This window comes from Bipolaris maydis, assembly GCF_028858645.1.
Source record: "Bipolaris maydis strain C4 unplaced genomic scaffold PSV08scaffold_2, whole genome shotgun sequence".
NCBI classification, from domain to species: Eukaryota; Fungi; Ascomycota; class Dothideomycetes; order Pleosporales; family Pleosporaceae; genus Bipolaris; species Bipolaris maydis.
In genome coordinates this window covers 3,215,779-3,241,073 of record NW_027093858.1, presented here as the reverse complement: position 1 = coordinate 3,241,073, position 25,295 = coordinate 3,215,779, and the positions used below count along the sequence as shown (strand labels likewise).

Below are 25,295 nucleotides of genomic sequence, written 5' to 3'. Positions count from 1 at the left end.
CATCTCACTGACCATCTGATCGCATTCCAGACGCTGAGAATTTCCATGCTCGAATGGAGTGACAATATTAGCGCCGCTTTTTGTACGCTTTACGGCCTGATCAATGTCATTCCAGCGCATCCGCTGCGTGCATGGTCCCTGCGCCTCACCAGACCCGTCCGTCCCCGAAAAAGCATCCAGTCCGCCAACCACCTTTATCACTCACCTGTTTCGGCATCAACTCTTGCTACAATTGCATCGCATTCATTGGACTGGCCTGTGGCAGTCTGCTGGTTGCACGAGTCATGGTACGCACTAGGCTATATTCGTAGTCCTAGGCAGCCATCTAGACCAAACATCCCGCAGGCAACACTCAGGCAGCACTCAGGCACAGCCTCCTCAAAGAATATTTAAGTCTCGACAAGTCCTCACCTTTGCATACTTAGACCATCTTTCACACTACACTCTTCAATTTTCCCAAACATCAATCACCGTTTTTCGGTTTCTGCTGACGAAACGCCCGTGTTGAAGCATCTGCTTTTTTCTTGTGAACCCACTGTGTTGCTGTTGAATTTGTGACCTGTCAAGATTATTTTCATAAATTCATCAAACTTCTGAGGCTTGTTGCACTTCGGGTCGCCCTCAAAATGTTTAGCATGTATGGTCCGGCTCACGTATGTGGACTACACTACGTGATCGGATCTGATAAGTGGAACTTGCACAAGCATTTCCTTCCACAAGTCCAACTCGAAGCAAAAGCTACCATTCTTGCCACTACCTCCAAAACCGTACTCACACAGACTTTTGTCAACCCATCGACAGAGAAAGCCATCAAAGAGTGTCGTTACACCTTTCCGCTCTATGATGGTGTCAGTGTAGTAGGCTTTACCTGTCATGTCGGAGGGCGGGAAATAGTTGGTGAGGTCAAGGAGAGAGAGAAAGCAAGAGCAGTATTTCAGGATGCAGTCTCAAAAGGCGAGACGGCGGGGTTGTTTGAGCAACTACCAGATGCCTCCGACGTATTCACTACGACTGTTGGGAACATCCCTCCTGGAGCAAAAGTCATCATCGCCATCACATATCTAGGCGAACTCAAGCATGACATGGAGGTCGACGGCATCAGGTTCACAATCCCAAACATCATATGCCTAAGATATGGCGACTACCCAGGCACCTTGTGCAGAAGCTCAGCAACCGATGCGATGGGTACTAGCATTTCCATTACTGTCGATGCCGACATGGCTGATGGATCCCTCATCCGAATGATCCAGTCGCCCACACACCCCATTTCAGTGACAATGGGCTCAACTTCATTTGCTTCAGCAAACGACGATCCCGTAATGACAAAGGCATCCGCAACCCTCGCCCTAAACACCGCAGGACTGGATAAGGACTTTGTATTGCAGGTCATTGCCAAATACACCGGGGTACCCAAAGCCATCCTTGAGACCCATCCGAGAATTCCAAATCACAGAGCGGTAATGGCAACGCTAGTGCCAAAGTTTGCACTCCCTCCTGCGCGACCGGAGATCGTCTTCGTATGTGATCGCAGTGGAAGCATGCAGCTCACCAGGATTGAACTTGCGAAACAAGCCTTGAAAGTCTTTTTGAAATCGCTTCCAATTGGAGTCAAGTTCAACATATGCTCGTTCGGCTCGAGCCACTCGTTCCTTTGGGAAAAGAGTGCTAGCTACAACCAGCAGACGCTAGATGCGGCGATGAACCATGTAGATTCTTTCGCGGCGAACTATGGCGGTACGGAAATGTTGCAGCCACTACAAGCGACAATTGAGCGACGGTACAAGGATATGGATCTCGATATCATGTTGCTCACTGATGGTGAGGACTGGGGACAGGATCGGATTTTCTCTTATCTCAACGAATCTATCCAAGCAACTAAAGCCTCGATCCGGGTCTTCACATTGGGTGTTGGAAATGGCGTCTCGCATGCCATGATTGAAGGTATAGCCAAGGCAGGAAACGGATTTTCGCAATCAGTCGGCGAAAACGAGCCGATGAATGCCAAAGTCGTACGAATGCTCAAGGGAGCATTGTCTCCACATATCCACGACTACACCATGGAAGTCAAGTACAGCAATGACGAAATCTCCGCCCACCTCGACGTTGAGCCAGAAGATGATTTCGAGATTGTCGAAAAAGTATCTGATAGTCTCAAAGTCAAACTCGATCTCAAAGAACAAGGCAAACCTGAGCCAAAATCAACTGTAAGTCCCAACAACACCCAATCATTCCCGTCAACCCTCCAACTAACCAGCATAAACAGAAAACCCCAATCTCCCTTTTCGACCCCCACGCGGACCCGGACGCAGAAGAACCAACTGCACCAGACGCAACGGGAGAATCCCGCTACGCCCACCTCCCCACGCTCCCCACGCCCAAAATCCTCCAAGCGCCTCAAACCATCCCTTCCCTCTTCCCCTTCCACCGCACATCAATCTATCTCCTACTCGGCCCCTCGGCGCCCCAAGGCACACCCACATCCCTCACGCTGCGCGGCACAAGCCCGCAAGGCCCACTCGAACTCGAGATACCCATCCAGTCGCTCGCCCACCCCGGCGAAACCATCCACCAGCTGGCCGCCAAAAAAGCCATCTCCGAGCTCGAGCAAGGCCGGGGATGGCTTGCCGAAGCCACCGACGAGACGGGCGAGTTAGTGAAGAAGAAGTGCGAGGGCCGCTACGAAGACATGGTTGAGCGCGAGGCTGTGCGGCTAGGCGTGCAGTTCCAGGTAGGAGGCAAGTGGTGTTCGTTCGTAGCTGTCGAGTCCAACGCCGCGGAAGCTGAGGCGCAGCGCAAAGCAGCAGAGGGCTGGCAGTGGATGGATGATAAGGTCAATGCTGCTGCTCAGCAGGTCCAAGGACAGAGCAACCAGCAATCGGTGTCTAGATCTCTGTTTGGTGCCGCACCACCGCAGGGCAATTCGATGTTTTTTGGAGGAGGAGGGTCCCCGGTTTTGGGGCAGTGCGGGCCGCCGGTGGGTGCGATGTTTTTTGGAGGTAATACGAGTAGTACAACTGCGTTTGGGGCGTCCAACTCGATGGTCAGTGGTGGCCTGTTTGGGTCTGCCAATACAGGCGGTGGTAGTCTGTTTGGATCTGCCAATGCAGGTGGTGGTGCAGGTTTTGGGTCTTCTAACTCGAGCAGCGGCGGTGGTCTCTTCGGAGGCGGTAGTAGTACAAGTGCTTTTGGATCTGCCAATTCGACTGGCGGCGGTCTCTTTGGGAACTCTTTCAACTACGCAGCCTACAGCGCCGCTCCCCCACCCAGCAGTACTCTTTTCGGTGCAGTACCACCACCCCCTCCTCCACCAGGTACCTCATCTCTCTTCTCAGCCCAAGGTCCTGTCAGGCCCAGTGTTTCATGCGGCGCACCCGCACCCGCACCTGCACCTGCTCAGACCCAACATAACTCTGGCACTTCGCTCTTTGGTGCTCCAGCAGCACCGCCCGCCACAGGCGATACTTCGCTGCGAGACTACCAATCCGGTCTCATGCTCCTCGAGCAGCAAAATAAAAAACGGCTCCTCATGGCCCGACAAGAGCTAGATAGCCCCGATACAGCAGCAACAGCAGCAACAGCCGCAGCAGCGGACCCGCAGCTTCCTTCCCCTCCAAGCGATGAATCGCTTCTTCACTACCTCATTTCGCTACAGTCTTTCGAAGGGTCATGGTCGCTGAAACGCGAGTTACTGGGTGTCCTTGGTCTGGATGAAGGTGCTGTGAAGGCGCAGATGGACGGCGTGGATGATAGGGTGGTGGCAACTGCGCTTGTGATTGCCGTGTTTGAGGCGCGACTCGAGGGCTTGAAGGGGAGCTGGGAACTTGTGGGTGACAAGGGACGAGCGTGGTTGGAAGGTGAGGTGGGGGATGGCAATGTGGAGGAATGGGTGCAACGGGGGAAGAAGGTTCTTGCGGCATGACTAAGTTTTATTTTTTGGAAATGTAGCATGTTGAGAATTTTTAATGAGAGATATCCAATGCCTGACTTTTTGCTATAGGGGATGGGAGGGTGAGATGAGGGTATTTTTTGACTGGTCTTTGCTTTTTTTGCATGTTCTGTTTTCGTCCAAGGAGTTGTGTCTCGTACGAAGGTAGTACTTCGGCGAGGTGTAGGTTCCATAGGTACATAATTTTTTTTTCCGAGATACAAATAAAGCATACGTCATTCGACGTCGTCTTACCAAATTGCGAATTCCGAATGATGAAACAGGAGTCACTGAGGCGACTACTATCCGATACCATGACTCGGCTGTTGTAAAGGAGAAGATGGTGTTGCAAACGTTATTCCGCCTCACGTACGGTGGCTAGAAGCTAAAAAGTCTCCTACCAAAAAAACTTAAACTTTGACAACGTGCAAGCTAGTTGGACCCTTACGTCTGGCTGGGTACGTGCAGCGTGTCCGTTAGGAAATTAGAGTCTGGAAAGATTGCGATTCCAGCCTTGTGATCTGCGCGGTTGCCCCATGAGTCGGGGCAATGTGGTTGACTATCATTGCCTCACTAATAGAACGCCTCACAATCCTTAGATTGGAGCAGAAACGTGCACAAGAAGAACTTGGGTCCCTCTCTCCCTCTCTTTTTTTTGATGCAGCCGGGCCGACTCGAAGTTGGAGCATTTTATTTCGTGGTATTCCACGTCGATCTGTGGGTAACCTGAAAAGAAAAGAAAAAAGCCATTTCGGATAGGCAACGTTGTGTGCACAAGTGACGGCGTAGGTTGTGGTTGGGCAGCTGGGAGGCGCATTCAGCTGTGTTCATCCTTGTCGCAGGATTGCCTTGGTTGGCAGAGAGTCGCATGTCGCTTGCGTTGGAACAATATTGGCCGACAAGGCTACCATTCCTGCGGAGAAGGTTGCTGCGGCCTAGCCAGGTCTATTCTTTCTAATCCAGAAGTGTAAGCACAATGTAGCAGTAGAGTGGCATGTAATGGGACAAAAGGGGACAGGGGAACGTGGAAGCACAAGGACAAGCCGGCACGATCTACGCAAAAGTGGTGTCTGAAACCGGCAAAACGTTAGCTGGTGTGTCTATGTACAAGGGAATAGCATGCGTGGGTTGTGAGAAACGGCCCGAAGGCAGGTTGAAGGAGGATAGCGGCAGATGGGACGTCGACCTCCTTTCACTGGCTTCGTGTTTGGAAAGCCAAAAAATCCCCCCACCTTCCGATACACATTCGTTGTCATGCCAGCCCCCTGGTAAGTCTCTGTCTAGACTAGACCAATGTTGGCTGTCTTTTTTTACCTTTGCGCCGCAGCCAGTAGTGCAGGTATCAGGCTGTTGTAGCGTTGTCACGGGCGCAGCCGCCTCAGCCCAAAGTGCGGGCTCCAATGCTGTCGCTGGCCACGCCATCAATGACTTGACTGCGGGATCGATTCGAGTCAGCCAGCATCACGCCAATCGTGGGCGCCTTGCAGGTATGGCACAGGTTTGGAGCAAGCCAATCGCGTCGACCTAGCGAGTTTCAAAACAGCGTGGATGGGGAGTGGAAGAAATGGGCGGGAGGGCGCATAAAAGAAATGAGCGGGATATTGGCATGACTGCGGGTGCCTGATTGGCCGCAAGGATTGCCGGAAGTTAATCCACGGCAATCCCCCACCAAGATTTCCGAACTTCTGGCGTGTTTGCAAAGGTGATCCAGATAAGCCATGGGTGAGCATACGAGTGGCTGTAAGGTTTCCCCTACCACGATCAAATCGAGTAATCGAGCATTGCCATGCAGTCATGTGCTATAAGGCCTAAGCCCCTCACCGCGCTTTTACATCTGCCAGTCGTCAGCATTTTCTCACCCTCTCGCCTCTCTCTGTCTTTATTTTTATTTTTATTTTTTTGTCCGGAACGTTGCGTAATATCACCACTCTCTTGCCAGCTGTTCTTTGCGCCGACTACAAGAACATTTGTAGTATATGCGATGCACCACTCGTCGAACCTGAGCCCACTATGACCTCACGACAACCGATACGTCCTCCCACATTCAAACAACCCGGTGGATAGCGATACACTATTTGCGCTCAGCGACTTGGAGCGTCCTTTTGCCAGCCGACGATGACATTGCCGTTCAACCAGGAATCATGGATCTGGTACACATGCGCGGTTTGCATGATCGGAGCGAGGCTGTAAGTGGTTTTTTCCCGGTTCATGGTATTGGGGTAGCAGTCACGGTGCATCGAACAAATGTCCGAGAAAACGGAAATAAACTTTCCGCATTAGCAACATAGTTGGGGGTGGCTTCTGCTTGGGTACGCCGACATATGGCCTCGGAGTTGCTTTCCTAGCGTGGTCGATCTACATTTACTCGCAACTTGCACAACACGTCACAATACCTGGTATGCAATGACTAACCGAAATGCATCAGTATCTCTCGAAGGATCCTATTTCGATCCATCAAAGGGCTGCAGTTCGATGATTACATCATGGGCCTCTTTGTTACGGCCGCCTACACCGTCTTGCTTGTGTTTGCCAACAGATGGCTAAAAGTCCACTCGAACCTAGAACCCCCAGGATTTGACTTTGGCGCCCTCGGCCCTGAAGAGCTGTCGAGACGGGTGTATGGAAGTAAGTTGGTAGTTGTGGTAGAGCAGATGCATATTGCAGTGCTCTGGTCATGCAAGGCCTGTCTTTTGATCATGTACCACCGCATAACACGGACGGCGCTCCACTATGAGAACATTGCGATCAAGGTTCTGGCCGTATATACCGCGATTGGTTTTGTCGTCATAGAGGTTCTCTACTTTTCAGCCTGGTGTCGTCCGTTTTCCGCATACTACGCGGTGCCGACCAGCTCGCTGCAGTGCACGACGCTAGTTAACCACCGCATCACGAAAGCAGTCTTCAGTATATCTTCGGACTTGAGCATGCTTTTCATCTCGCTGCCGATGCTTGTGCGATCGCTACTACCGGTGAGGAGGAAGATTGTCCTATGCGGCATCTTTTCTCTGGGACTCTTTGTCGTGATTGCCAGTATCGCAAACGCTTACTCTTCCTTGACCCATCCATACAAGGCGACGTGGATCTCATGGTATATCCGGGAGTCGTCGACAGCGATCCTGGTGGCTAATTTACCTTTTACATGGAATGTCTTGAGAGAATTCTTTGAGGTCGGGCAGTTTGACGCGTCTCCTCCTCCGGTGTGGACTTATCATTCGGCTCGCACAGCAAGAGGTCGCACGACAACACAGCTACTGAGCCAACAGATGGGCACGACCAATGGCACTTATGCCACCAGCACCAACCCAAGCCGAACGCGACGAAGCACGAGTCTGGTGATGTCGACCGAGGTCATTCCACCCAAGAACAGCCACCAATCTGAAGACGCCAGGACAGATTCGATGGAAGAAGCAATTGGGCTTCAGGACTTTGCGCCAGTAGTTTTGCGCAGCACTAATGACGGCGTCAAGATTCTTGACCTGGAATCAGGTCTAGTCAACAAACTGGACGCACGACCAGTTTCGTATCATCACATTCAACCAAGCAACAACTTTATGTCTGTTCCGCAGACGATTGTACAAGATGGAAACGGCGGCTTCTACATTGATGGCCGCCCCATCTCCTCGCCGTCCATGGCGCATATTACTGTTTCCTCGAAGCGGACAAGCGCGAATAGTGTGACGAGCTTGTTTCGGAGGGCAAGCAGTCCGGTGCCGAGTTACTCGACTACGAAGACGGATGACGAGGCTGGGCGCAAGGATAGCCCGGGAAATGACGGCGGGGAAGTGACGGCGGTGGCGGACAAAGGGAGGGATGCGACGGATGCAAAGGCAGGATGGCGGACGATGGAATGAATGCGGGGGTATGCTTCCGGGACGTGACGAACGTGATGCTAATGTTAAAGATACCCCTTTTCTTTTGCGGATATTCTTTTTTGAGGCAGCAGCAGTAGTAGTAGTAGTAGTAGTAGTAGTAGAGATGGGACGGTAATGTAATACAATCTTGTTCCAGTACCACCACTATGGTGTCTTCCACGCTACTTGTTCAATGTGCATGTAACATCAAGACCGTTGAAAAAGACGTGTCCACATGGCTGCTATGGCCCTTCACTGCAGCCCCGAAACCTACAAAGAGCAGTCCGATTGGGCCACTCGACTTTACCCGCCTGCAAACGGTATGAGGGGTCCCGGATGCAGGGCAAAAGGTAAGTAAGCTGTGTATGCGCATACACGCGAACGTACATATACCACCGCGATGCCCCGCCGTAGTATGCGGAGAAGGGGTTTGAGTAAGTATGCACACCACAGACCGGTGCTCGGAGCGATTTTCTAGTTCACCTACCACTACACTACTACTACCACTACTTACCATACCAAGTACTCAGCATGCTACCATCACATGTCGGGCCCGGTCCGCGTCCATCCGCATGCCCGCATGCCCGCAAACGTCATACTACCAAGCCTCATGTACCCCGCGTAATATGCGACACCGAATGACTTGCCGCGCGCAACGGCAATCAAAAACGCACAATTGCAATGCGACAGAGCAAGAGGGGTATTAGCCGTGGGGCCTCAGGTCTCCAAGCAATATGTAAGCGGGCTCTGGGCCTCTGCGACGAGCTCAAGACGGCTTGCTGTGGCCCTCGGCTCTGGTTATCCCGCTAGGCGACTCTTCGACTAAGTAAGAGCTGCTCGTCCCATCAGCCGAACATCGTCGCCTTTCTGACTGCGCATTCGAGACCGCGGCCGGAAACCACCACCTTCTAAAACGCGCTGGCAGCTGCAATCCCGAGGTTATCTTCTTGTCCTACACCTCCTTCGCAATGAGGCCGGCAGTTGCTGCCCCCGCGGCTATCCGCCATGCATCTTCAATTGCGCAACTCTCCCGTCGCCAGACTTGTGCTTTTGCAACTCGCTGCTTAGCTTCTCACTCGCCTGCGACATCGGCCCAACTTTTGAGCCCGCGACGACCAGCAACAATCACCGCCAGAACAACTCCCGCCAGCCTATACACTCTTGTCGCACAGCACAGAATGGCGTCGTCTTCCCCAATCAAGAAGATCAAGGTCAAGAACCCCGTCGTCGAGCTTGACGGTGATGAGATGACCAGGATCATCTGGCAGGTCATCAAGGACAAGGTACCACCAACACCACAGGAAATCAAATTGCGCGCCCGCAATACTTACCACTGCAGTTTATTCACCCCTATCTCGACATTGACCTCAAGTACTACGACCTGGGCCTGCCATACCGTGATGAGACCGACGACCAAGTCACGCTCGATGCCGCCGAGGCTATCAAAAAGTACTCGGTTGGCGTCAAGTGCGCAACCATTACCCCAGACGAGCAGCGTGTAGAGGAGTTCAAGCTCAAGAAGATGTGGTTGTCGCCCAATGGCACCATTCGAAACCATCTGTAAGTCACACATGCTTGCAACCAATTGCCCAAAATTTGCTAACGTCGCTTTAGAGGAGGAACCGTCTTCCGCGCACCCATTGTTATCCCCACCATCCCTCGTCTCGTCCCTGGATGGAAGCAGCCCATCATCATCGGCCGCCACGCTTTTGGCGACCAGTACCGCGCCAAGGACCGTGTCATTCCCGGCGAGGGAACCCTGGAAATGGTCTTCACACCAAAGGGCGGCAAGCCCGAGGTGATCAAGGTCTATGACTTCCCTGCCGAGGGCGGCGTCGCCCAGACCCAGTACAACACAACCGAGTCCATCTCAGGCTTCGCACATGCCTCGTTCAAGATGGCGCTCGACAAGAAGATGCCTCTGTACATGAGCACCAAGAACACCATTCTCAAGGCCTACGACGGAAAGTTCAAGGATGTCTTCCAGGAAATCTACGACACCCAGTACAAGAAGGACTTTGAGGCCGCCAACATCTGGTACGAGCACCGTCTGATTGACGACATGGTCGCTCAGATGATCAAGAGCGAGGGTGGCTACGTTATTGCCATGAAGAGTACGTATTTGCCCTGCATGACCCTGAGGATATCTGCTAACAACCCGCCTAGACTACGACGGAGACGTCCAATCGGACATTGTCGCCCAGGGTTTCGGCTCTCTTGGTCTCATGACTTCCACACTCATCACCCCAGACGGCAAGACGTTCGAGGCCGAGGCCGCGCACGGTACCGTAACCCGCCACTACCGCGAGCACCAAAAGGGCAGGGAGACATCTACTAACCCCATTGCCTCCATTTTTGCCTGGACACAAGGTCTGGCCAAACGTGGCGAGCTCGACAACACCCCTGAACTTGTTGTCTTTGCCGAGACGCTCGAGAAGGCCTGCATCGACACGGTCGACGTTGACAAGATCATGACCAAGGATCTGGCGCTAGCGTGTGGAAAGAAGGACAGGGCAAGCTGGGTCACAACCAATGAGTACCTGGACGCAGTAGAACGAAGGCTCAAGTCGAGTTTGAAGGAAAAGCTATAAACGCAGGGAGCAGGCCAAGGACAAGATGGCATGGTTGAGTGATCACCCTACGTATCCAATGTTGAGCGCATATAGACGGATGAGTGCTTATTCCCATGTAGAAATCAAATCTATCAATTCTCAGGACATGCTTGTTTATTTTCGAATGCCGAAACAATAGTTCGTGCATAGGTTCCCTTGTTCCACGGTGACGCAAGTGGGTCAATGCTTGCTTGTTGCACATGTTGAGGCCAAACAAGCGCCACAGCCGTTTGCTGAACCCTCGAACACCTCCGATCACTCTGTCAAAGTCGCCCTTTGGCCTCACCGGCGGTCTATGCTCAGTCTAGCTGAAAGATAGACCGCTTGATGGCCGCTCCCATTGATATGAACCTCTGCTCTGGGGGTTGTCCCAACAAAGAGCAGCTATGGCCTCGATTATAGCACCAACATCGATAGCAGACCCCGCACCAGATGAGAACACAGACCCGTTGGCCGTGGAGAACAGTGCGTATTCATCGCCTCAAAAGCGCGTCCGTCCCGCTGCGTCGAGCCTGAGGTCACCTCTGGTTCGCGAACGATTCCTACGTGAAACGACAATGTCTGCAACACCACAGCCTCAGACGCCTACTGGAGGGTACAGAATGGTTGTTAGAGTTCGAAGCAACCAATTGCCAGCCAATCTGGAAGTAGGGAAGAACACTTTTCGCCCTCCGATGAATTGTTCATCTAGTAGGATCTCGCCTAAGAAGGATGCAATTGGGATCAGGGACAGTACTGCGGAGAGCACAAAAGAAGTGACGACGCCTACCAAAACGCTGTCAGCCAGTCCCCTGAAAATGCTGATCTCCACAAAGCCGAGCCCTGCGGAAGCCACTGTCAGTACGCCACCAAAAGCCACCGCCCCAAAACACGAATTTCGAACCGGATCTCCAACAAAAAAGCCGTCGAGTCTCTCGAGAAACCGGAGCTCCAGAAATCAGGGTTCTGATAAGTCTTCGTTTGAGACTTCGTTGAAAAAGGGTAGACCGGAAACACCCAACCACGAACGACCTTGCAGTCCAGTGAAGCGCACAATTGAGCTAGACTCGCCTTCCTCATCTGTTGACATGAGCCCGGATCTGGCTAGAAACCTAGTATCACATCCCAACCACTTGCTCCGGATGCTCTCAGGGTGTCTAGCAGACGCTACCATGGACGACGACTCAGCAGTGATACCCGTCAGACGAGCGATCCCTAACCCGAGCGAATACTTTACGCCAATTAAGAAAACACGAAAGCCAGTGAACTTGCAGCCGAAAAACATTGATGATATCACGGCGAACCTTGGAAGCAATAATAATAGTTCCGCCTTCGACTGGCCATTTTCCCCGGGTGTGGAGAGAAATCTTGCTTCGCCTACGCCTACGCCGTTGCGCAAGGCCTCAGAGAAGCTTCAGCTAGTGGGGTCAGGTTCATATGAGATGATATCGGAAGATGGTGCTCCATGTGCACCGGATGTGGCTGCGAGACTCAGCTTTGAGAAGGAGTTGTCTTCAATTCTCCCTTTGCAGGGGCTGGAGCAGATTGTCAATATGTCATCTGAGGTACAGTCCACTCAACTCCTGTCAGAATCTCGTATGGGTTGTTTTGCCGAAAAGACACAAGAATCGCAGACATCTCAATACGCTTCTTCGTATTGTCCGAGTACGAAACGACAACGCGACACGAGGGCAGATTCGGGGAAGCAAATTGAATGGAATGACGCAGACAAGGATACCTCAGAAGCGTCCGAGACACAAACTGATAGCTGGGACGAACACATAGAGACGAGTCTCAGCATATCATTGGAACTGGAGAAAGATGTTGACAACGCAAAGACGACTTCTTCGAGCATCCCAACCCCGGCACTTTGCGAACCTGTCAACTTGAGCGAGTTGCTGCCGATGCCGAACAGCGATTCCACCAGCGACCGACAAGACATGAGTGGCTCGGGCACGATGGCAAAGTCTACAACAGTCAAAAAGTTCAACTACAACATGTCGTCCCTGCCAAGAATTAAGACAAACTCTCCGACCAAAGTGGCCTCGACAAAGCTCCCGAGCAAGTCCACAATACCGCGGTGTCAGTCTAGCGGATACATATCAGCCAAGACAAAGGAAAACCGTCCCATCACAACTGAGTCACCAAATCTCAAAAGCGCAAATCTGAACAAGACAAAAGGCCCAGCAAGCACAATATCCCACGAACCCATCAAATCCATCACCACACCCATCAAAACCGCCTCAACCCTCCCCCGCCTCACCCGCACCTCAACCAAGCAACCCAGCACCCGCCTCCCCGTCACATCCCCCTGGAAACTCGAAAGTCCCTTCGCAACCCCTCCGCCTCCCAAGCGCCCCCTCTCCCTCCACATACCCCCCAAACTCGCCTCCATCCCAACCTTGAAACAAAAACCCTCAACCCCCAAAGCCCCACGACCTCTCTCCCTAGTATCGCCCCGGAAAACACCACTGCCATCCACTCGCCCAGACACCACCGCCTCGGCGACTCTCCCCAGACGCTCACCCACGAAACTCCCAAAGGCAGAACCCACAACATGCGCCCCCAAAAAAGTCCACGCCCAACAGGAATCCACAACGCCCTCCACAACCCCGCCAGCCCTTCTCCTCCCCCCAACCGCCCCAACTCCACCACCCATCCCCACCCTCCCCTCAGCCCTACCCGCACCCCCAACCCATCTCCCACGAGCACCACCGCCCCCGCCGCCCCCCCGCCGCCGCCACCGCCGTCCCGCCGCCCTCTTCATCCCCGTTCCCCCACCCGCTGCGGATCCTACATCCACGTATCTCGCCCCGCAAGATATCGATCGCAATGCCCTCCGCACCCCCAGCAAGACTATCCTGCATAGCCTCGACAAGGCGATTGATGAGAAGATTGCAGAGGATGCCGCCAGAGGCGTGGTCGTTACCGCGGGCGGGAATCGGGTTAGGGATTTGTTGGAGGCGAGGAAGGGTAGGAGGGTTTGAAATGTATGTGTGTTTTTTGGGGGAAGGAGTAAAACTGGAAGGGAGGTGGTTGGTTATTATTATTTTTTTCACTTGTATAAATATGGTTGTGTTGGGAGTTTGAAGAGATTCATGTTGGGAGAAAGGTGGTTATGTTTTTTATTTCACATGTATAAACATCTTTTTTTTTTCTCCCTTGGTTTGGTGTACTGTATTTAGAGACAAGATCACGAGTAGATACTTTGTTCAAAAGAGTAGCATGTAAACGTTTTTATTTGTTAGTGTCATGGTACTTTTTATCGTTGAGCATGTCAGAATACAATATCATCAGTAGATCGTTAATCCTGCTCCTTGTCGCAAGGCGAAAACCTCGTTAAACACACTCAATCTGTCTGGTTGACAACAGCATCCTGCCTTGTGTCAGCCCTTACTCATCACATTCAAACAAGCACAGAACTTACTCTCGCAACCTCATACAACGGCCTAACACCGGTCCAGTACTCAAACTGATTCACACCCTGGCCAACCAAGACCTCAAGCCCATTCACTGTCTTCCACCCATTATCCATAGCAAGCTGGATAAGCGCGGTAACAGATGGTTTATACGCCATCTCAAGCAGAATCCTCTCACCCCCCACGTCGATATCCCTAACCGACGCCTTACCCTTTTCAAACAGCGAGCACAGGGTCTCGCGGATGGCAATGTCGATGGGTTGGTCGGCGGGAATAGTGCCAATGGCGGCCTGCGGTGCGGCGTCAAGGGCGGCGACATCATCTGGCGAGTTCAAGACATGGACATTGTATTCTTCGGAAAAGGCGTTCTTGAGGACTTCCATCTTGGAGGGGTTGCGACCGAGAAGGTAGATGGGACTGTACCCCATTTCCTTCAGAGCGTAGATGGCTGCGCGACTTGTGCCGCCACCGCCAATGACGAGGGCAGAGCCGTTTCCTTGGGCGCCGGCGTTACGCAGGATGAGGACCATGCCTAGATAGTCTGTGTTGCGGCCAATGAGCTTGGTTACCTGCTTGCCAGTGGTTTCGTCGATGGAGACTTCGGGAACGATGGTGTTGACGGCGCCGATTACTTCTACCTCTGGGCCGACTCCGTCAAGCAGAGGTATGACGTCCTGCTTCAGAGGAATCGTGACACTAGCACCGCCAAAATCCGGTGTGCGGATGATGTCACGGAACGAGTTTACATCTGTGGTCTCGTGGCGACTGTAGATGTGAGGCAGTCCAGTCTCACGGAAGAGAGTGTTGTGCAGACGTGGGCTGGGACTTTGCGCAATGGGAGAACCGAAAATGTAAAATTGCTTTGTCGGAATCTCACCCATGAGCGAAAGGCCACGACGGATGTCTACCGCTGATAGCTGTCCTGGTGCAGTTGCAGAGGGAAGTAGAGGGTGTGAGACGGGCGTCATGAAACCGTTCAGTATCCTACTCATCTTGCCCTTTTCTCCCATGTTGATGGCAATCAAAGGCGTAGGATGGGCTGTTTGTGCCCAGCTCTTGAACTCGGCGAGCGCAAAATTGTCTTCCAGCGACTTGGCGACGCCGACCAGCTTGATGACAGTACCGTACTGGAGGGCACGGTTGTACTGTGATATCCAAGAGCCGTTTCTCCAGTTCAACTCGCCCTTCGGGTCATGATGACTTGCGATGATCTCGGAGAAACCGCGATTCTCAGATATCTCCTGTAGCACATGTTCGGGCATAGTCAACTCCAGGTCAACAAACTCGCATCCCAGTCGCAATGCGGTTCGATAAAGTGTCAGAGCTTCGTCATATGCTTGGTCCGGGAATTTACCACCCTGTGCCTGTGTTCTCAATGTAAAGATGACTGGAATCGAAGTGACTGTCCGTAGAATGGTGAGTTGCTCAATGACAAAGTCTGGTGTTGGTAGACCTGGTTGACCTTCCGGATCCTCGAGCAAATCAATCCTCAGCTCGACAGCATCCGAACCGACTACTATTGCAGGTAGCGTTTTGATCCAAGGCTCGAGTCGCGGCGCAGACAGGCAGACAAAGAAGGAGTGCTTTCTTTTCTTGAACCCCTCCAACACTGATACCCTGCCTGTGATTATGTTGAGGAAACGTGCCATCTCTGCCTGTGCTTGAGGGACATCGTTCAGCCCAGCAGCCTGGCTATGGAAACGGTAGTTGCTGCATTCTTCGTACCATCCCTTACGTCGAAGCCAGACGCCCATGATGTCGTCAACATATGCTGGCCTTGTCTTGTCGATCTGAAGAAAAGAGATGACCTTGTTGATGTCTCGTGAAATCAGAAGGACGATACCGCCGCTCTTGTGGTAATCTATGAGTAGCTTGCGAGCCGCTGGTGTCTCGACTATCCCTCCACCACAAGCGAAGACATGTCCGTTAGGCTTCTCCTTACCAACCCTCTCCAAGAGTTTGAGCTCTTCGCTTCGGAAGCCTTCCCAGCCTTGCTCTTTGATGAGTTCGGGAATCGTCATGCCGACATGTTCCTCAAGAGCGGTGTCCAAATCAATTAAAGGCCATCCAAGAGCGCGTGCCGCCCAGCTACCCATGGTTGTCTTGCCAGCGCCTCGCATGCCGATGACGAAGATGGATCGCTGGTAGACCTTTGACGCAGTTTTGCGTGTGCTAGTCTTTGGCGCCAGCTCTACACCCTCGAGCTTGGCTTTGAAGACCTGGTTCAGGCTATCCCAGTACCCTGGCCATGTCTTCCCTGTGCATTCTTTTTCGAGGATAAGCACAGGCTCGGGAGCAACTAACGAGAGAACGGCGAAGCTCATGGCAACACGATGATCATCGTAGCAGTGAATACCGACCTTGGGGGCATCAAGCTGGTAGGCCTTTCCATCAACCTCAATACCATCGTCAAACTGTCTGCAAGTCACGCCGAATTTTGCCAGCTCGTCTTCCATGGCTTGGATACGATTGCACTCCTTGACACGCTGGTTCGCGATACCATAGATGCGAGTCGTGACGTTAGAGCCGTTTGAAGATGCTACCGCAGCTAGAACAGATGCTGTAAGGAATGCATCCGTCATTGGCTCCATGTCGATTTCCTTGACGGCCTTGAGTTGGCCGCGTGGTGGGCCGGTGACAGTTGTCGATGTCTTGGACTGTTCAACCGTGCAGCCCATGGGCTTCAGAACCTCGACGGCGAATCGAGCGTCGCCTTGTAAGGAGCCAGAACCGATATTGGGAACTGTGCACGTGGTGCCGGTGATGGCTGCGATGGCGAGTGGGTAAGTAGCTGAGCTAGCATCGCTTTCAACCTCATATTCTGATGGGTTGGTGTATGGCTTGTTGGGAATGTGGTAGGTGTTGGGGTCGCTCTCGGATCGTTCAACCTGCACTCCGAAAGAAGCCATCATCGCAATGGTCATGTCGATGTAGGGCTGTGAGATGACCTTGCCGCCAACCAAGCGGAGTGTAACGGGCTTCTTAGAGTATGGGGCACTCAACAGGATTGATGAGACGTATTGTGAAGACACATTTGCAGTAAGCTCAATTTCACCTGTGAAGGAATCAGAACCGAAACCGCCACAGGCTGAGATTCGGAGCGGGAGGCTGCCTTCATTCTCCTGGTAGTCAATTTCAACACCCATAGTGCGGAGCGATTTTACAAGAGGGCCAATGGGTCGCTCCTTCATACGAGCATTACCAGTGACGATAGTCGAGGTGACGCCATCTGTAGGTTGGCAAAGGGCAGTCACTGAGGTCAAGAAACGTGCTGCTGTACCAGCGTTTCCCAGGTAGAGTTCATTGCTCGATGCTTTGAGGTTACCGCCATTTCCGGTCACCACCAGCTCCTTGCCATCGTTTTCCCATGCAAAAGTTGCGCCCTGCATTTTTGCAAGCGCATCCAACATGACCTGAGTGTCATCTGAGTGTAGCAGGTTGGTAATGCGGCACGAGCCAGTTCCGAGCGCAGCAAGTACAAGGACACGGTTGGAGATGCTCTTTGATCCAGGAGGTGTACATGTCACGTTCAGGTCGGACGGGACTCCAGGGTGCACCGATATGCTTGGTGAGAGTGCGATCCTAATGTCGCGGTCCTCGACAGAGCTAGCCTTTTTCTCATGTGTCCTACCAATGCCTGACAGAAGTACAATTTTCTTAGTTTTGCCAGCATTCTTCTTGTCTACAGCCATGATCTTGATAAGTTCATCAACTGGGCATGGCTTGTTCGCCGACCGTTTTCGTACAGTCTTGTCAGCCAGCGATGTAGGCAGTCCGTAGCTTGCAATGCATTTGGTCAAGCGTGCGACTGCAGAAGGATCCAGGACGCCAAGATAACGTGCCAACTCGGCTTCCTTGACCATTCCTATCGCAACGCACTCGCCATGGAGAATCTGAGGGGTGAGAATGGCTTCATAAGCATGGCCGATGGAGTGGCCAAAGTTCAGCAGGTTGCGCAAACCGCCTTCTCGCTCATCTGCAGAAACAACCTCGGCCTTTACTCGGATTGAGCCTAGCACTATGCGCTTGAGGATGCTTGCTATCTCGTCAAAGTTTCTGCGTCCGTTTACAGGCTTCTGATCAATGGCAGCTAAGATGTCATTTGCATTCCCTTCAAGGGTAGTGAATTCCTCTTCGTTCCATATGGCGGCCGTCTTGATGACCTCGGCCATGCCGTTGATGACCTCGCGCTTGGGCAGCGACTCGAGAAAGCGCAGGTCAATGTAGATCCTCTCTGGCTGCCAAAAAGCGCCAATCAAGTTTTTTCCTGCAGGCACATCAATGGCAGTCTTGCCGCCTATGCTCGAGTCCACCATGGACAAAAGCGTTGTAGGGACATTGACAAACTTGATGCCGCGCATGTATGTCGCTGCAACGTAGCCGATCATGTCGCCAATGACACCACCGCCGAGGGCTATTATGACGGTGTCGCGCACGCATCCTTGAGCCAGTAGCCAGTCTTCTACTGCAGCTTTTGTGTGTCGTGACTTTGAAGTCTCGCCGGGCGATATTTGGTAGGTGAGGAAACGTGGTGGAGAGGGAAGCGAGGAGCTGGCATTTTGGAAGGCGGTTTCGAACGTATCGATGTAAAGAGGGCCGATGTTTGTGTCGGTAATGAGGACGTAGGTTGACGAGGGAATGTTTTGAAGCAAGTCCTGGGCAATATAGTCTCTCCAAATGTCATGGCCGACGACAATGGAATCTTTGCCCAGGATGTTGACTTTGGTGGGCTCACCGCCGTTGCTCGCCATGGTGGGCTGTCTGGTTGCGAGTCACACTGCGGGTAGAGCGACGTGAGCAGAATCGTTGACTTATTTTTCGAAAAAGAAAAGAAAAGACCAATTGACGAAGGAAAAAAAAGGGTCCGTCTCTTAACACATTGTCTGTAATCGAACGCGTCTGTATGAGTCAAGGCGAGATTTACACTTTTCAAAAGTCCCTGCGTCGTTCGAGGCGTGACGCTACCTACTATGGCTGAGCTGACCGCCGTCGCCGCCGCCGTTACCGGACCCATAGCAAACTCGCGGGGCAGCCCCACGCCATCTCCAGCAACCACCGTCGACAGACAGTACAGCTCCGATCCTTGGATGCACTCGAGACCACGTTGAGCGCAAACACAATGCGCCTATCCCCGTGCTCTGTATAGCGACTGTCTGTGTTGTGAGGAACAGCTTCGTCTAGGAGCAAACTAGCCACGTTCCCGTCACACCGAACACGTTTCCCCCGCCTTTTGTTTACTTTGCCCGTTGATTCCTCAACCAAGACAATGGCCAAATATTGAAGCAAGACGAGGTTGTTTTTTGACCTTTTCTGATATGTTTCTTCCCAAGAATCAACGGTACTGGTAGCAAATGTCCGCAACATTGAAGGGCTTGCTCCCTCGTGGGCATAAGCTAACAAAAGCACTCAATTAGCAAGAAAGATCATGGCGCAAAACTGGGTCGAGGTCATCTTTTGATTCAGGAGGCGATGGCTGCAGTGAATAGGCACAGGCGCGGTGACTAAGCAATAATGCAGCAGATGCATCCATCCTTCGTGCCTCGTCTCTCCTCTCCCACTGACCACAGATTCTAACTCCCGTGTCGCCAACAACAGTCGTCTGCGAGGCCATCAAATGCCCACGTATCAGCCAAGGTGCTCAGCCGCACTCCAGTCTCTTGGCCCAATGTTACTTCCATTTGTCCGCCCCTCACAACATCCATGCCATGACCCGAGGGTGTAATAGCAGGCAGTGCAACCAAGCATCCGTCCAAGAGCCAGCACAAAACACAGTGTCAGCGAAGCGTCCTGATTCTTGGTCAGCGAATCAGCACCTCTTGTACTGGACGCCTCAATTCTACTGTGCAATACACCGGCTGACCCGGCTCGGTAAGCCTCTCAGCCAAACATTACAATGACCGCGTTATGTAACGCGTTATCGCGAACCTTTGCAGCTTTGTTGGTCCCCGTCCCCACTTTTTTTTTACAATATCAAAACTATTCTCTCCTCACTATTAAATGATTGTCTTTACAACCGGGTCAAAGTCTTCAAGCTGACTATTCGTATCGTTCGTGCATGCTTCATGCCAAGATATGGACGCACGTAGGCTAAGAATTTGGCGTCTTGGACTGATCATCACAACAACATTAACAGGGTGTGCACATCGTGTCCTGGTTGGCATACTTGTTGTGCATCTAACATTGTAGCAAAGTACAATCTCTGAGATTTCACGGAAAGCATCTTTCCTAGTCTGCTTCTAGGAATTATGGGATAAGCACGAAATCCGCATCTCACTTCATCACTTCATCGCAGACCTATATCCAGACATCAATCAGTCCTTCAAATATCTCTCAAAACACATATGAGTAAGGGGGGTTGTGTAACTAAGTATCTGGTCCAGCTACGGTTCTGATCGGTGGGGTCAATCTACTCCTCATCTTGCCGTCATCACGTGAAGCCCAAGGGGTTGGCAATCTTGGACGAATATCCATGGCGCCCAAGCCGTCTGGCGGTCAGCCATCCGCGAATGAATGAAGCTTGGAAACGCAAACGTGTAGAATTTCCAAGCATGCCACGCCGGTCGAACGGTCATCGGCAATTTCCACATGGGGATTCAAGACACTCGTTGACTTGCAATCTTAGTGGACCAACGGCATATCTATGCGATACCAAGGCCATGGCATATCTCGTTACCCCACGGGGTTGGATCTCTCTATCCCGAGGGGGCGGGTTATAAAAGTCTGGGTCCAGTCTATTATAATTACTGTCGACGATTGCCACACGAGAGTTTCTTTGCTGGCGCAGTCTTCTTTTCATCTCCTCAATCCTCCAGCACTTTTTTGCTGTGTTAGAAAGATGAGTACACAACCACAGGAAACGGCGCCTCATGCATCGGGCTCCATTGATGAAAAAGGCTCCGATGCATCGATGACTCCACCCACAAAGGTTGAGGATATTGAGCGTTCAGGAGTGGAAGACGAAATCGATGCAGCTACTGAAGCGAGAGTACTGAGAAAGCTAGATATTCGCATTGTGCCAATGCTATGTTGGATTTACTTGATGAACTTCATGGATCGAGGTGTGTACAGCTCTGGTGGTGGTAGAGCTTCTCTAACAGGGCATCAGTCAATATTGGAAATGCTCGTCTCTACGGATTGGAGGAAGATCTCAACATGGATCCGGACAGCGATCAATTCCAGCTTGCAGTCTCAATCTTGTTCGTCACCTATGTCGTAAGTCATACGCCAAATGTTAAATTCATTTTCATACGCTTACCATCAATAGCTCTTCGAGACGCCTAGCAACATGATCATCAAGAGTGAGTCGCGTACACTAACTGCAGGTAAAAATATACTAATGCGCTTCTTCTCAACAAAAAGGAATGAAACCGGCACGATACCTTGCAGGACTCATGTTTCTCTGGGGAATAGTGTCCACTTTTACCGCTTTTGTCAACAACTACGCTGCCTTGATCGCCTGCAGACTTCTCTTGGGAATGTTTGAGGCAGGGCTATGTAAGTATCAGTCATGTCCAACATCTATACATCTTCATCCCACTTACTTTGTCTATAGTTCCCGGAGTTATACTCTACCTGTCAATGTTCTACAACAGAAGGAACGTGTCTCTCAGGCAAGCGTTGTTCTATGGTACCTCTGCTATAGCCGGAGGACTGGGTGTAAGTACAGTGTCTGCAAAATATGTGTTAATTATTCTGATGGTTTTCAGGGACTGGTCGCCTACGCTATTGGCGAAATGGACGGTACAGCTGGATGGAGAGGATGGCGATGGAGTGCGTCTGTACCAAAATCATACTCGGTCATGCTTGCTAACATCACCTTTCACAGTTATTCTGATCATCGGCATTCTAACCGTAGTGAGCGCTCTTCCTGTTCCTTGGGTTCTCCCCAATAGCCCGGAAAGCGCCATTTTCCTGACCGAAGACGACCGGCGAATCTTACTACGGCTGCGAATGAGGGAAGTCGGCCAAACGGTATCGGGTCAAGAACTCCAAAAGGAAGACGTCATGAAGGGCATCAAAGACTGGAAGGTGTATGCCTTCGCTGTCGCTCAGTTTGTCGGACTTGGCATGCTCTACAGTTTCTCGGTGTTTCTCCCAACTATTATCAATGGACTAGGAGGCGGCTGGTCTCGCCAAGTGGTCCAGGCCCTAACGATTCCGGTATACGTCGTCGGTTTCATCACATACGTTATCGGGGCATACTACAGCGACAAGACACAGCAAAGAGGTCTCTTCTGCATTGCGGGACTCTCTGTGAGCATGCTTGGATACATCTTCCTCATTGCAAACCAAGGCCTTGGTCTGAGTTTCGCCGGCTGTTTCATTGTAGCCCTCGGTCTATGGGTCGCAACCGGACTCGCCTTTTCCTGGGTTGCTGTCAACAACCCCCGATACGGAAAGCGCGCTTTTGCCAGTGGCATGCAAATCACAATTGGAAACTGTGCTGGTATTGCATCGCCGTTCTTGTACAAAGGTAGCACTGCTCCCACATACCGGCCCGGATACGGTGCTACTATTGGTTTGCTGGCACTAGGCATTACTATCTATACGTCATTACATCTGTACTTGCGTAAGAAGAACAAGAGGAAGCTTTCTGGCAAGGAAGACTGGAGAATCGAGGGCAAGACTGAGGAGGAAATTGAAGAAATGGGAGAAGACAACCCAAGGTATCTGTACACGACTTAGAGCTTGTCATTGCGCACCAGAAGTATTGGGATTACTGTCTAGATTGGGTTAGCATATAGTAGTTGCTTTGTCAGATTCGTTTATAATGAGAATACAAAGACTAAGAGTTTATCTTTTTCAAGGCTTTTTGTGTTGGATGGCTCGCAACTCTGCTACTCATTGACCTTGCATGGGTAATGCACAAGCCATGAGCCCCTCACCTTACTAACTCCGGGTCGACCGAAATACTCCGATAAAAAGAGTCTTCGGTAAAACAAAACTGTGTGGCCTGCGACCAACGTTGGTCAGTGTGTAATGCAAACACGAGAATTGAGGTCTAGGTTAATGCCTCAATAAACATGTCACTCTCGAACACTAGCTCTCGTACACCTGGCAAAACCAGAAAATCAAAACAACCGGGCATTGCCCACCAAAACTCATCATCAACACCACGAAATATCTCCATTATAACGTGCTTATGTTATATAGAAAATACGCGCGATCAAATAATGTAGTCTCTATTTTCATAATACCTTGTTGAATGAATGTAACGGTGAAATATCTTTCACATTCTAAGGCTGGTCGTAACAATGCGGTGTTTTGGCGGTACTTTAGTGGGCAATGCCCGGTTGTTTTGATTTTCCGGTTTTGCCAGGTGTATGAGAGACTAGTACATAGTCCCACTATACTTGTTCGGCAGGATTTCATCCGAACATTTCGGTCGTGCGAAGGACCAAGGAACGCACTAACTACTATGCTCACGTGCCATCTGTAGCCCTTCTGGGACTAGCCGTTATCTGACATCATCCAAAGACTTTCCTCGTTGGCCCAAACGATCAACGCTCATACAGCCACAGGTGCTAATCCGATCACAACCTACAGAATTGTCTCAGTATCTGCACATCTCCAATATCTTGACCGTAAATCGCTGAATGCCAAACATATCCTTTGCTGGAGCCAAAAAACGCAAAACGCGTCATTCGGGTTACACCTTTAGAAGAGCACGCCACGAACCTGGTATCACTATGCTTGGGCCAGCAAAGAGCGGACTCTTACAGCTTGTCGATGAACTTCTTCTCAACATTATCGATCATATCGATTCCCGGGATGCACTGTGCAATCTTGCTGCGGCGTGTACGAGATTCCAGGGTCTTGTTGAGCCGTACATTTGGCGTGATCTCCATGTGCTCAAGGGCGAACACGCACGGAGAATTGCCAAAGCGCTTGACAGCCGAGACGAGCGACCGGATTGCATTCAAAGCCTTGCCATCCGATACCAGGACGAATATCGCGATGGCATAGAGGAGCTGAATCACTTTATAGGCCTAATGAGTAGGTTGCGACACCTGCATATTGAGAGCCCTTGCCCAAACAATTCAGAATGGCAGCAAGGCAATATCTTCTTCGATGGGTATTCGAGGATTGACTACTCAAACTTGTTGGCTAGTGCCGTATATCCACGGATGGATATGCCAAGAGCGTTGCCTATGCTACAGTCATGTATGTTCAGACGCCGGTACGAATAAAGTGAGACTGACTCGCGATAGTAACACTGCATGCGCATGGCTCAGGAGATAACAAATTCACTCTTGGCCGGGCGACGGCCATGTTTAGACATCCAACATTACGCAACATTACATTGTCGTGCTTGAACTTTGACAATAGAATCGGGGCGCCATTTGAGGTTTCTGAAAAGGAAGCCAAAACTACGCCGCTTCAGTCACTGACACTCATCGAATGCAACGTCGATGTGTTTTTTCTAGATGCCGTTTTAAGCCTTCCAAAAGCCTTGAAGGAGCTATCGATTGGTGAGCGACTACACGCCTTTGAGGGGTGTCAACCGTCCACGGTATCAGAACACCGCACATCTTCGAAGCTATTTCTTACAGCATTACAACGACAAGCCGGCTCTTTACGGCGCCTAGCGCATTGCGGAGGCCACCTTGGTCATCTGACTCCCCGCGAAACCGATCCAGAAGGCACGGCAAAACTACGCTCACTTGTAAATCTCGAGCACCTCGAACTGGGCTTCGAGTCACACCTCTACTACTATCTCCGCATGGACGGTTTCCCACCAGGCCTAAAATCTCTCAAAATGCTCGACTCAGCCATTTCCAACAACGCCGCGCACGACCTGCGCTCTCTATCCGCAATCGTCTTCCGCTCGCTCACCTCGCTCACAACCGACTGCCTGCCCCGCACTCTACCAGACGACTTCATACTGCACCTCAAATTCTCCGACCACTCCTTCTTCCGCCTTGTCGAAATGACCAGCTCAGCAGACCAATCCCACCTCCTCAGCACCCTCTTCTTCGACCGCCCTTCCACCTACAAGATTGCCTCGATGCTCAAATCCTACAGCCCCAGATCGCGCTTCATCGTCTCGCGCGAGTGCTTCCGCAGCGGTAGATCCTTCATTCCCCCATATATGTATGGCGAGGAGCTGCCGGTGGAAGAGATCATGTATAATAGCGACGACTTTTGGCGCTTCAACGGTATCAATTACCGCATCATGGATGATGAGAGTTGGAGAAATGAGCTTAAGAAGGGCAAGAAGTTGAGGATTTGCAAGACGTGTCAGAGGAGGGGGATGGGTATGGATGAGTGTCTTAGTCTTGGGGATGGCAGTGCATGTGTGCCTTGTAGGGCTACGAGGGTGGATGCTTGTGAGTGGGATAGGAATGAGGATGGGGGGTTGGCGGGGGGTGGGGATGTAGAAGGTGGGCAGGGGTAGCGGTTGAAATAATGTGCTGGAACAGGGGGATTTTTTTTCTCTTGAATTGACTTGGGAGGATGGAATCAGTTTGTCCCCGTTCCTTTCTTTCTCTCTCCTTTTTTTTGTCGT

General features: G+C 51.5%; 6 protein-coding genes across 6 annotated transcripts; 5 read left to right on the top strand and 1 right to left on the bottom strand.

Moving 5' to 3' along the window:
- Positions 1-626: 626 nt before the first annotated feature.
- On the top strand, positions 627-3,964 carry PSV08DRAFT_407626 (von Willebrand factor type A domain-containing protein; the record flags this gene model as incomplete). Its single annotated transcript, XM_066093778.1, has 4 exons — positions 627-653; positions 690-2,204; positions 2,264-3,212; positions 3,288-3,964. The coding sequence occupies 4 exons, from the start codon at positions 627-629 to the stop codon at positions 3,917-3,919; spliced, it is 3,123 nt and encodes a 1,040-aa protein (XP_065949864.1). The 3' UTR covers positions 3,920-3,964.
- Positions 3,965-5,764: 1,800 nt separating this feature from the next.
- PSV08DRAFT_196112 (uncharacterized protein) lies at positions 5,765-7,935 on the top strand. Its single transcript, XM_014224780.1, has 2 exons — positions 5,765-6,111; positions 6,351-7,935. Exons 1-2 carry the CDS (start codon positions 6,041-6,043, stop codon positions 7,774-7,776), a joined length of 1,497 nt encoding a protein of 498 aa, XP_014080255.1. The 5' UTR covers positions 5,765-6,040; the 3' UTR covers positions 7,777-7,935.
- A 696-nt stretch (positions 7,936-8,631) lies between these two features.
- Positions 8,632-10,497, top strand: PSV08DRAFT_399341 (uncharacterized protein). The gene is made up of 4 exons (XM_014224779.2): positions 8,632-9,059; positions 9,116-9,336; positions 9,391-9,890; positions 9,943-10,497. The coding sequence occupies exons 1-4, from the start codon at positions 8,745-8,747 to the stop codon at positions 10,365-10,367; spliced, it is 1,461 nt and encodes a 486-aa protein (XP_014080254.1). The 5' UTR covers positions 8,632-8,744; the 3' UTR covers positions 10,368-10,497.
- Positions 10,498-10,774: 277 nt separating this feature from the next.
- Positions 10,775-13,354, top strand: PSV08DRAFT_368591 (uncharacterized protein; the record flags this gene model as incomplete). The annotated part of the gene is made up of 1 exon (XM_066093145.1): positions 10,775-13,354. One exon carries the CDS (start codon positions 10,775-10,777, stop codon positions 13,352-13,354), a length of 2,580 nt encoding a protein of 859 aa, XP_065949863.1.
- Positions 13,355-13,468: 114 nt separating this feature from the next.
- PSV08DRAFT_196108 (EPSP synthase-domain-containing protein) lies at positions 13,469-18,698 on the bottom strand. Its single transcript, XM_014224777.1, has 2 exons — positions 13,795-18,698; positions 13,469-13,743 (listed from the first exon to the last, which is right to left on the bottom strand). Exons 1-2 carry the CDS (start codon positions 18,535-18,537, stop codon positions 13,717-13,719), a joined length of 4,770 nt encoding a protein of 1,589 aa, XP_014080252.1. The 5' UTR covers positions 18,538-18,698; the 3' UTR covers positions 13,469-13,716.
- A 1,923-nt stretch (positions 18,699-20,621) lies between these two features.
- PSV08DRAFT_368589 (major facilitator superfamily domain-containing protein) lies at positions 20,622-25,184 on the top strand (the record flags this gene model as incomplete). Its single annotated transcript, XM_066093144.1, has 8 exons — positions 20,622-20,844; positions 20,892-21,002; positions 21,146-21,280; positions 21,339-21,442; positions 21,493-21,556; positions 21,612-22,452; positions 23,592-23,950; positions 23,998-25,184. The coding sequence occupies 8 exons, from the start codon at positions 20,622-20,624 to the stop codon at positions 25,182-25,184; spliced, it is 3,024 nt and encodes a 1,007-aa protein (XP_065949862.1).
- Positions 25,185-25,295: the final 111 nt, after the last annotated feature.